This window comes from Brugia malayi (assembly GCF_000002995.4).
Source record: "Brugia malayi strain FR3 genome assembly, contig: Bm_v4_Chr1_scaffold_001, whole genome shotgun sequence".
NCBI classification, from domain to species: domain Eukaryota; kingdom Metazoa; phylum Nematoda; class Chromadorea; order Rhabditida; family Onchocercidae; genus Brugia; species Brugia malayi.
In genome coordinates this window covers 5602488-5614049 of record NW_025062475.1, presented here as the reverse complement: position 1 = coordinate 5614049, position 11562 = coordinate 5602488, and the positions used below count along the sequence as shown (strand labels likewise).

The 11562-nt window shown below is 29.4% G+C and overlaps 1 protein-coding gene across 3 annotated transcripts; it reads right to left on the bottom strand.

Moving 5' to 3' along the window:
* Positions 1-1328: 1328 nt before the first annotated feature.
* Positions 1329-10295, bottom strand: Bma-tbc-12 (the record flags this gene model as incomplete). Of its 3 annotated transcripts, XM_043076648.1 has the most annotated exons (17): positions 1329-1414; positions 1966-2100; positions 2373-2490; positions 2725-2918; positions 3182-3285; positions 3433-3572; positions 3771-3944; positions 4214-4314; positions 4391-4531; positions 4661-4767; positions 5354-5554; positions 5863-6048; positions 6255-6477; positions 6930-7150; positions 7698-7869; positions 9371-9565; positions 10262-10295. In XM_043076648.1, the coding sequence occupies 17 exons, from the start codon at positions 10293-10295 to the stop codon at positions 1329-1331; spliced, it is 2532 nt and encodes an 843-aa protein (XP_042932582.1). The 3 variants fall into 3 exon arrangements, with proteins under 3 accessions (XP_042932582.1, XP_042932583.1, XP_042932584.1); XM_043076649.1 differs by lacking the exons at positions 7698-7869; positions 9371-9565; positions 10262-10295 and having other exon boundaries at positions 6930-7125; XM_043076650.1 differs by lacking the exons at positions 7698-7869; positions 9371-9565; positions 10262-10295 and having other exon boundaries at positions 4214-4311; positions 6930-7125.
* Positions 10296-11562: the final 1267 nt, after the last annotated feature.

Sequence of the window (11562 nt, the reverse complement as noted above, 5' to 3'; positions counted from 1 at the left end):
AATGAAATATAGATGAAGTTACTAGAGCTAAATATAGCTAATATAAGACGACAATCTATTAAAAAAAGCTTAATGATTTTCCTTCTCTTAAATATTCACATATAAATATTCAGTACTTCGTTTTTTTAATATTGACTTAGACAAAGTTCGACCAATATTGCTGAATTATACGCACTTTTTAAAAAAGCAAAACCCAAATTTAAAATTAAAAGGTAAAATGTTTTTTTTCAGAAATTTTACTTTTATATTTTCATATTTTAATTCTGTTTCCAATTCAGCCAAATTTCATCTATTTTATAATAATGAGCAAAAAGGACAAGTAACACTCAATTGAACTCACATTAAAATTATTAGCAAAACATGGGATATTAGCTTAATGCTTCATAGTAACTAACTCATCAAATATATTTCTCTAGGAAAAAAGGAAGTGACAACAAAACTAAAATTATCTCTTCTTCAATGTTGTGATGAGAATATTGGACAAATGAGGTTTAAAAGAAAAGATTAAACTAATTGACATGAAGACTTTAGACAGCTTTATTTTGAATATAATATTTCAGTTTACTTAACTTACACATAATTTATTGCAAAAAAATAAGGTTTGTTCTAAACGATTGTTCTGTATAACACCATATAATATTTACAAAGATGTAGCAAAAAATTGCATCGTATCTGTGGTATTCCTTTATTGGTATCATTTCATTATGTATCGTAAAAAGAATTCGAATATATTTTAATCGTCATTATCAATCAATAATTATCTACTAGATAACAATAATGATTAACAGTTAACTTTCAGCAGTAATAGGCAAACTTATCACAACTATTATAAAGTTCGTTTAGTATAGAAATGAAAATTTGATAAAAAAAGTGATCATATTATCTCTCAAGACCAGCACCAATCAATACAAAAACATAACATATTATTGGAAATTTTTAAAACAATACCTATCATTATAAAAAAAGGAACAACGTAAGAAAACTATCAATTAATAATTTATAAAATTATTGAAATGATATGGTTCAATTAGAGTAATATACAACACTCACACATAACTCCCTTAGTAATGACTGAACAAGGGAACGAAATACACTTCATTGCTTGCTTCGTTCTCTCACTCTCGCTTTGGGCATCAGATTGATAATTGGCTAGGCTTCCAATGAATCGATTTTTAAGCCTGATGGATTATTCTTTTTGATTTATTATACACTTTTCTTCCAGAAAATTCCCAAAAACTATTCGCAAAAAAAAATCATTCAGGATTTAGGAAGATTCAGGATGCTCCCAAAAAAATCATATATTAATAATCATCAAGTTTCTGAACAATTTAAACAGCAGTAGGTGCTCTATTCTTCGGAAAAACATCAGCATATGTATCGCTCTCTCTTGTAGATACATCTCGTAGCAAATCATCTGCAACAGATCTTTTCTTCTTATACATAAATAAACAATGTGTGTGCAGCTTAAAGCTTACATTTAAATTTCAAACCAAAAATTGAAATTCCTTCAAAAGTTAACTTGGATTTCACAAATTCCATCTTTTGAGCATGAAATTAATGTATTTTACATGGGTGACTATTAGTAGCTCCCAGCATTATAACGTAAATTATAACACAACAAACAATGAAATAAATCTTAACATCTTAAATTATACCATTCCTCATTATAGATAAGACAAAAAATTTAAAATAATAAAGATATAAAGAGAGATGAAATAACGGCAATAAAAACGTTGAAGACAACAAGTAATAAGAACATGACTTCATATGAAATATATTCAAGTCCTGCATTTTATTTTTTTAATATATTGCAAAATACTGAAAGATGAAAAATTTCTAAAATTTCAAAACAATAAATTAAAATGAAATAAAGTGGTAATGGAGAAGCAAAACGCACAATGAATAAAAAATAAAATAGAAAGGTAATAAACTTGAAAACTGAAAGAAAAAAGAGAAATCAATTACCCAAGAATTCGCTCAAGCTTTTGCTCATTTTCATGTTGCATACATTTAAACCAAGAGTTGTTGTTCGCTGTTCGCCAACATTATATGAGGTTTTAGCTAAGCCATTTGTCACGATAGATTTGCGTGATCCTTCTCCTGCAAACTATAATATGAACAAATGATAATAATGTTCTCAGTTAATTATTCCTTGTTGTTTGCAAGTAATAATCGTTTAGATTTTAATTCAGTCAATCCAAAATTTGCAGTTATAGTACTCAAAAAAAAAAAAAAAAAACACCAATATTTATTCGTTTATGAACTAAAATCAGTGAAACACTGAGCAGAAATAAAACGAGAAAAAGTCGATACTACAGGAATAGTTAACTAGTTGGACTGGTAAGACTGAAAAAGCAGAGCACATAGCTTACGGTTAGACGTGTCTATACTTTGATGCAATGTGTTTATTGGAGAAAACAAATCAGACTTCCTGCTACCATCGGTCACTACAGCTCCTTGAGCTATACGTTCACTGACATCCGAATGAATCTGCAAATAAATGTATTAAAATTGGTTCAACTTTTCCAAATTAAAAGAAAAACCTCCTCAGTAGTTTGAATTATATATATAACTTTTAACTTCATGGTTCCTCACCCATATAAAAAATTAGTTAATGAAGCGAACTGATGCTCAGAAAAAATCCACGAATTAAGACTTTAAACAGATATATGGTTAAAACTACTGTTAATACAGAATTGTTATGATCTATCACAATCATTATACCTGCTGAAAAGAGCGCTTTTTTCCGTTTCCATGTTCCGAAGTTGTACCAAAAGAAGAGGGAAATTTCATAAAAGGTTCAATGGCATCGAATAGCTGATTTACATTCATTGATTCCGGCAAATGAGTAAGGAAATGGATTATAGCATCAAAATCATTCATATTTTCCAGCTCGGACTCATACAAATGCATGATACCTGCATTATCATCAAAGCATAATTGATTTGTTATAAATTCGAGAATTTCAAAAAATTTGCGCATTGGTCAGTCTTATCAACTGCTAAATCTCAATTCCTATGACAAGAAAATAAAGTTCCCAAGAGTTAGTAATTAAAATATATAAAGCAATCATGGCAGTACAGCTTTGTATAGCAACGAAGGAAGAAATGAATTTTAAGTATGTAAAAAAAACTTAATGTCCTATCACAAAATAAATGTCAAGCCGAAAAAAAAAGTTAACCGAGTGCTGTATTAAAGATGAATTGTTCACCATCCCGTAATAATACATCCCAAACTCGACAGCAAACATCAAATGGTAATGATTTTGCATAAAGTGTATACACCCTGAAAAAAGTTGGTGATCAATAATCCGTCTTCCAAATTAATATTAACTAAAAAAATCTTATCGATAGTAAGAAAATTAGACAAATCATTCAAAATATAGCAAAGGTTAAACAATAATTAAGTGTACTAGGAAAAACATGAATTTACCATTCAATTAGGTACATATCAGGACGAACATCCAATACATCGAAGTGATGATGCAGTTTGGGTAATTCCTGCTCAAAGTATCGGTCATACGCAATGAAGTAAACTGTCATCTGATGTTGGCGAAGTCCAAAAAATGATAACTTGAAAAAATTTCTTTCAATAAAACGAAATTTTTGGAAGATTTTCATCGTAAACAAACGAACGTCTTTTTAAAACAACCAGTGATTTGTAACCGTCAGCACAGGACAGATACAATTTAGTCATATAGGACACAGCATAAACATGTCAGATAATCTGTATTTTAAAGAACTTAAAGAATTTGTAAAAAACAAAAGTACCATCAGGGGTCGATTAAGTAAATTGGCAAATGCCTGAAATGACTGATACGGTTGATGTATTTGGAGAAGAAGCATAGCACCAAGAAAGCACATCGACTGTACGTAACCGATATCTGGGCGATAGCATACATAGGCACTTAACAAATCCAAAAGCAATTCTTCATACGGACCACCCTACAAAATGAATATCATCCATTAAACAATGTATCAATTCTAAAACCTAGCACTGTAGTATTGTACCTTGAAAGTATTTTTGTGTTCATATGATTATGATAGTTGCAACTGCAGCTGTATTATGTACAGATAAGAAAAATCACATAAAGAAATAAGAAAAAACTAAATCCAAAGAGATCAGAGAACTGGATAAATTACTTTTTAATCTTTTCCAGTATGACATATTATATTATTATACTTTGTAAATAAAAAGAAAAAGAAAAACGAACCTTCTGGAAGAAACCCAAATGTGGGAATGTTCGAGAAACATCGAGATGAATCAGCTCCAGCGTACCTTCACGTCCAATCGGCCTTTTCATGTCACTGCCTGCTGGAAAAATCAATTACTGAACATCTTTTGCAAATTAATAAGATTTAAAATTGGATTCAAGAACATCTAGAATAACCTTTTGGAAAAGCTGGTGGAATAAAACGCTGGTCAATATCTGCAAAATCAATAACTGAGGAACCATTAGCACCATATTGCTCTGTCATAGTTGTAGCAAAAGCATGATGCCTTGCTCGAGTAACACAAATTTCGTATAATTCTATAAAATTAATGATTCAACAGAAGATAGAGTCGAATTAACTAATGACCTAATAGCTGATAGCAATTGGCTAGCAATCCTGATAGCCGCGTTAAAAATAGCATATGAGTGCAACATCAGAAATGTAACCTGGTGTTAAATTTAACTCATTCCCAATAGCTAGAGACCAGACATGACCACGCACCTTTGGTGGTATGCCACGCCACCACAATTCACGACAACGTTTACTGTCTTTCCTGAAAACAAATGAGACATTTATTTTCTGAAACTAAAATAATGTAACCAAGAATTCCCAGAACTTTAAACATTAGTGCATTGGAACAAACTAGTAAACTAATTAAGCAGAACAAAACGACCTGAATACAACTAAAGTCTTTTTTTTTTTTTTTTTTTTTGTTTTGTTTGTTTATACAAGGCAATTGAAGAATAAGACATATTTTTGGTAAACTGAATATTTCATATATATATGAAGATAATGTCCAACTGTCATTTATTCATATCAATAGGTTTTCCCAGCTCGAATAAAAAAGGGGATGAATTATCATTTTCCGTCAAAAAAAAAATTCAAATTTAAATCTTAAGCACCGAGATTTAGGATTTAAGTCATAGCAAGTGAATTATCATTTATTATATTTGAATCATTTTTAATGACTTGAATTTTATTCATGTCTGAGCAAATGGCATGGATCTAAAACAAGCAATCTCAAAAAAGAACTCAAAGTTCTAAAGTAAATCCAAAATGCACCTTCAAAGGAATAAATGAGCTTTCCCAATACCAAGGCTTACTTTGCGTAAAGCATTTAAAAAAGAAAAAAAACATACATATTTTCCCAATTAGGCAAAATTCGGCTGCACCACACCTCAGCCGCCGCAGCAGCTTTATCTTCTTCTTTTCGCTTCATTTCTAATAACTGTTGTCGTTGACGTGCACGTTTAGCTTCCTGACGTTTAGTAGCTTCGATAAGTGCCAGATACTGCGCTTCATGACGCCGTTGTTCTGCTATTGATTTTGCTGGCAGAGTACTACAATAAAAGTGAAATTCGGAATATAATTTGTCCCAACATATTGATAAGTTTATATATTTCATTCGGACATTAATTTTTTCCAGATATAGCATTTTTAATTCGTAAGAAACTCATTCAGGCCAGAGACTACGATGAACAATTTGGCATCTGACAATTGATCTCTGCTTAAAAACATACATATATTTATGCAGCCATTTATTAATGACTCCTCAACTGGATGTCCAATCGCAATCTTCGTGTAAATTAGAAAAACAAACTCAATAAAAACAATCAGTGAAGTAATTTAAGTCAATATCTAATAGAACCTTGGCCTATCTTCCAGAATCAAACCGGTGGTAGAACAGCATATATCATCAGTTGCAGAACTGCAGGACGCACCAGTTGTAAAAATTGCATGATTTCCCCCAATATTTTTCCATTTCTTACTTCCAAAAATTCGCCAAGAACTTGTACGCTGATGCTCGTGTTGTTTACTACGAGAAAACAATTTTCTAAAAATGTTAATCTGAAGACAACAAAAGACCATAACTCAAATCAAATGAATTCAAATGTGGCCCATAATTATGATATACAATTTGCCAAAAAAAAAAATATATAATACATACATATAGATTAAATCTGCATTGTAATTTCCACCTATTCTCAAGGTTCTTTTAATGCGCCCTTCATAATCAATCCATATGTATAAAGGACAGACCTTGTGAAGGTATTAGACAATAGTGACAACGCATTTCGCCCACCCTTGTTACCTCGCTTCTGCATACTATTGTCAACCATACTATCCACATTACCGAAACTAGTACTGTCATCACTGTTTCTGTCTTCATTATCAACGCTATTATCATCATTATCACGTATAATTCCGGATAATAATTCATTACGAAGGTCTAGTGAACTCCGTTTCAAACTCAAAGATCCACCTGTAAACCACTTAAGAAGTTTGCCAAGTTATGCTGAAAAATGTTTATCACAGAATTTGTACTATCAACATCAGTATCTCTGCAATTCAAATCTCTTTCACTGAAAGTAGTGTAATAAGATTTAAATACAAATTCCGAACTAAGTCCTTATTATTTCAGTCAATCCACTCGCTTATATGAAGAAATTATTACAGTTCAGTTTCTAGCATTATATCATCAGAGATTCATTCGATAAATTCATAGCCATTTGAATCTACTTCAACACTACCTAACTTTTACTGACACCATATGAAAGTAAAGCTAAGTGAAAATGGAATTTTTAATACTGTAAATGAAGATCTAAAACTTGCAATTTCTTAAAATACGAAAGCTTTGGAATTTAAAATACATAAAAAAATTTAACCATATAAATTAAAGATAACACTATGCATACTATTCGATGATATATTTACCGACTTCAGAAGCATGAGCTGTTCCAGTTCTAGTAACAGTTGAAGTAACAGTTGTCATAGCACCAGTAGTAGTTGCAACATTCATTGAGCTAGTAAGTGAGGAATTATCAGATCCTTCTACATCATAATCATTTTCGAAAGAAATTGAGCATGATAAATGACTGGAGTGGAAAAATGATGACGGTGACTTCCTCATTTCTGATGACACCTGTGATTGCAATCTATAAGCAATTAATGAAAATAAGTGATTGCATGAAATTTCCACAGAAATACTGAGTAATAATCATACTTATTTCAGACATGAATAAAAAGCATAAAAAACTTGGAATTAAACATTTAAAAATTGAATTTCATTTAAGGGCTAAATAGTACAGAATGATGAGAAAAGTAAGTCAATAAGTGTAAGGAAACCATAGAATGATACTGAAAAAGAGACTCGTTGCCTTTGGATTCATATTAAATAACCTGTTTGAAGGATAGAGAATGGGAGTAGCGCAAAAAGACTAGATATTTTTTTTTCGATCTCTGTTATTGTAAACAAAATATGAAGGAAGAAATTTGCATTACCATAGTTGCTTTCAATAATGTCAAATAATTATTATTAATAAAATTCAATAATTAATAATAATAATAATTAATAAATAATAATAATAATAATAATAATAATAATAATAATAATAATAATAATAAATGGGGATGAATGGGCATAAAACTTGGCCGATAACATTGAAAACAAGTTTGCTGAGATATGGCAAGCGAAATAATCACTTCAGGAAAGTATCATGCGTAGTTAAGGACTTCTTATTTATCCAATGGATATTGTGATGGAAATTTAAGCGTCGAGGATGATGTGTTAATTGGATCTGTGCCGATTCATAGGAGGAACGGCGATGATGACCTCGTTTGAACGATAACTTTTCATTCTTGTCGTTATTTCCAGCTGAAAAAAAAAAAAGAGAAAAAAAATGGAAGAAAAAGGGAAAAGAAGAAATCTTGAAATAATTGAGCAGAAACTTTGAAATAACAATTAGCGCATCAATTAGTTTATTAATTTTCAACTTTTCGAGCTCGCTATAAGCTTTGAATAGAGAAATTTTGATATTTGATTGGAAATTTTAGAGTTTTACGTTACCAAATGTTAAAACTGACAGTTCTGAGAATTAAAATAAGATAATCTATAATTTACTCTCATCAGTGATTAAATGTTTTTTTTAATGCATTTATTCAAGCACTTAATTCCGGTATTTAGTTACGTAAATTGCATCGAATTATATGATAAAAGTGCAGTTTAGCAGTTAAAACAAGCAATCATTCGTAAGTGCAATGTATGAGAGAAGATGAAATTGTGACGATACGATTAGGAATAAAAAAGGAATGCACTGAATTAAATATATATTATTATAGAAAAATTTACTACACTATTTTTATATATCTTCTAATTCTTTTTGATTCCTTATTGTCGGTTAACCCATTTCAGTTCAAAACATGTATGAAATCAAGTACTAAAAAAAAAAACGATTAAAAGGTGAAAAAAAATTATAACTATTTCTGCTTCCAAATGAAATTTTGAAATGACTGACAGATAAAACGGAGAAGTATTAGAGCAAAACATTTCGTCGAGAAATTCTCAAAACTACTGGAGTTAGTGCTATTTTAACATTTGCCTTACATACCGCTATTTTCTTCTATTTCAATTCTGCATATAATTTTTTGCTCCTGAGAGAGAAAAAAAAAACATTAAATATAATTCAAATATTTATAACTCAACTGAAAAAAACAAGAAAAAAAACGAAAAAAAAACATCGCTAATGAAACATAAAGAGGGACACATATCGTCAAAAAAACGTCAATAGAATGCAAACAACCACCATAGGCTAGACGAAATTGAACAAAAAAGAAACAAACAACAAAACTAGAGCTAAAATTAAAAATTAAAATTACACAGTAGAAGAGAAAACAAACGTAGAATAAAAATTTCAACTATGTAATGATGGGAATGATATTTAATAATAAAAGCAAATAGAACAAACAAATGAAGTTGATAAGAGACTACAAACAAAAAATAAAAAAATGGAAAAGCAAATGAAAAACAAAAAAAAAAAAAAAAAAAACTGAGATCGTCTAGTAACAAAAATGATATTCTATAAATGAAATGAGTACGAAAATAAGTAAAGTCAAGTGACAAAAAAAAGTAATGTTTAGTATTAAGTATAGAAGAAATAAACAAACTAATTAAAATTAAAACAAAAAACAAATGAAAATAAAAAAAAAAATTTGTTCTGACGATCAAGATTTCTTTGCACAAAAAAATTTTATCCGTCTTAATATTATCTTGAAAGAGAATGCAAATAAAAATTCAATTAAATTAAGAAAGAGAAAGATCTTAACCAGATTACCTAATTAGAAAATTTAACTACTAAAAGAAATAAAAAAGAAATTACCACTGACAGTAACTTGTTGCAAATTCTTATCATCGACATTATATACCAAAGGTAAATTTTCCAGTACTGTTTGTAATGAACCCGGTATTGTTAATACTTCAGCTGTTTCTAATCTTCCTTCTTTTTCACTCAGCTTCTTTTGTTCAAATCGTTGGCGTTTTTGTTTTTGCTTCTCAGATGATTGTGATGCCAGTGCTTGATAAATAAATTAACATGTAATGCATTTCAAATTAACCTTCAGTACTTCCGATGATATATTTCAGTTCACTTTGAAATTAATAACAGTTGATTCATGAATGCGTAATGACTTCATTAACAACGTCATCATTCCCTTCTAACAAAGAAATTGAAATTTAATTCTTATAATAATTCATCACAGTCAAAACGAGGATAGCAGTAGTTTGCACAATTTAAAAGTACTGTTTCGCAAGCAAGAAACTATCAGTTAAGTTATATTAATTTTTCTTTTCTTGAATTCGTAAATTTTTATTTGGTTTCTGAACAACCTTACATGTTATATTGTTTAAATAACACAATGCTCCTTGATCTTTTATGTCAATTACGGTCATTCAACATTGTAAGAACACAAGCTATAAGGTTAAAAGGATGAAGAATTTATTATATGGAATGCGATAAAGTAATGAAAAATGTGTTTAGAGTAAAAACGAAGGAAGAAATAAAATCAGTAAACAAATTAAGCAATTACTTGAATAGATAAATTTAGTAAATAAACAAAGAACAAAGTACTTACACTCGAATCAATGAACAAATAAACACTAAAGCAAATAAGATTTTAAAAAAGAGAAGAAAGATAGGAATGTATGTATGCAAAAAAGTGCTGTAAAGTAACACTCAACTTTTCTCCAATGCTATGCTTCTCCACCCACGCACTTCTACTAGCACATAAAAGAAGGCCGAACATCATCTCGCCGTATCCACAATGCAAATTGTTCGTCCCACTCTTTTAATCTTTTTATAGATAACGGAATATTGATTGTTATTTGAATGCTTGAATACCCAGATATGTAAATTTCGGTGTTTGATAAACTTCGTTTATACGAAAATCAAAATAGTCATAAACAATTGAGAATTTTGAGAATATGACAATTGGGAAGCGAATGAGTTATAAGAAATAAGTCAAAAAGATATTATGACTTTAAATTAGCTAAATTAAGTTTCATTCGATCGAATTATTATTGTCTAATTAATTATATGAATTTTTTTCAGGAAAATATTATATCCAATTGTATGACGGAATGCATGACACTGAATAATGTATCACAATATTGCGATTAATTTTCATTTTCGATATATGAATTCATACGACATATGTTTCTACTTTATAAATACAAATCTGTTAATTTGTTATCGTAAAAGCAATTATTGTTAGTCCTGTAAGATAGTGCTGCAAATTTCAAACTTTCTATACTATTGCGGCTACTATTTTATGCCATTACTGGTTTACCACTACTATTAAAAAGTTTCGAAAAACCAAAATCTAGTATAATTTTTATTGATGATTGCACTTTTATCTTTTATTCTTATTCCGTTTCACCGTTTCTTTTTTCCTCAGGCTTTCCACCAATTTTTTGTCGTTTTTTTTTCACAAATCTTTTTTTTTTTTTTAAATTCTAATTACAAGGATGTAATATTTCTTACCATTAACCTTTTGTTATTTATAACTTCCGGTTCTATATTTCTCCCTATCTTTTCCTAACATTTTTATTATTTATTGATTAGATAAATCGATTAAACTATTAGCGCTAATAATTTAAGTGTCAATATGACATTTTCTTCTAACCTTCAATATATACCAAAGAATTTACCATATGTAATCACAGTAAGTAACTGATGAAATAATGAACAAAACAACGAATTATTTTAACAATTTTAGCATTAATTTATGATTATTTTTTCAACATTACCCAATTTAAAATTTGTTCGGAACTGATCCATGTCATCTTGGTATCGTTGGTTATTATACAGCAGAGTCAATCACATCGTTTCCATATATCGAATACATTGAATATTACATGTCATATTTGACTCGATCATATCATTTCTATCATCAAAAGTTTGGAAAATTAATTAAATTTAATTTGTGTTGAAATGCTTACACAACTACCATCGCATTATCTTATTGTAATGATAACATCTAAAGTGAAAAGCCTAGCAAATTAATTAATTTAATT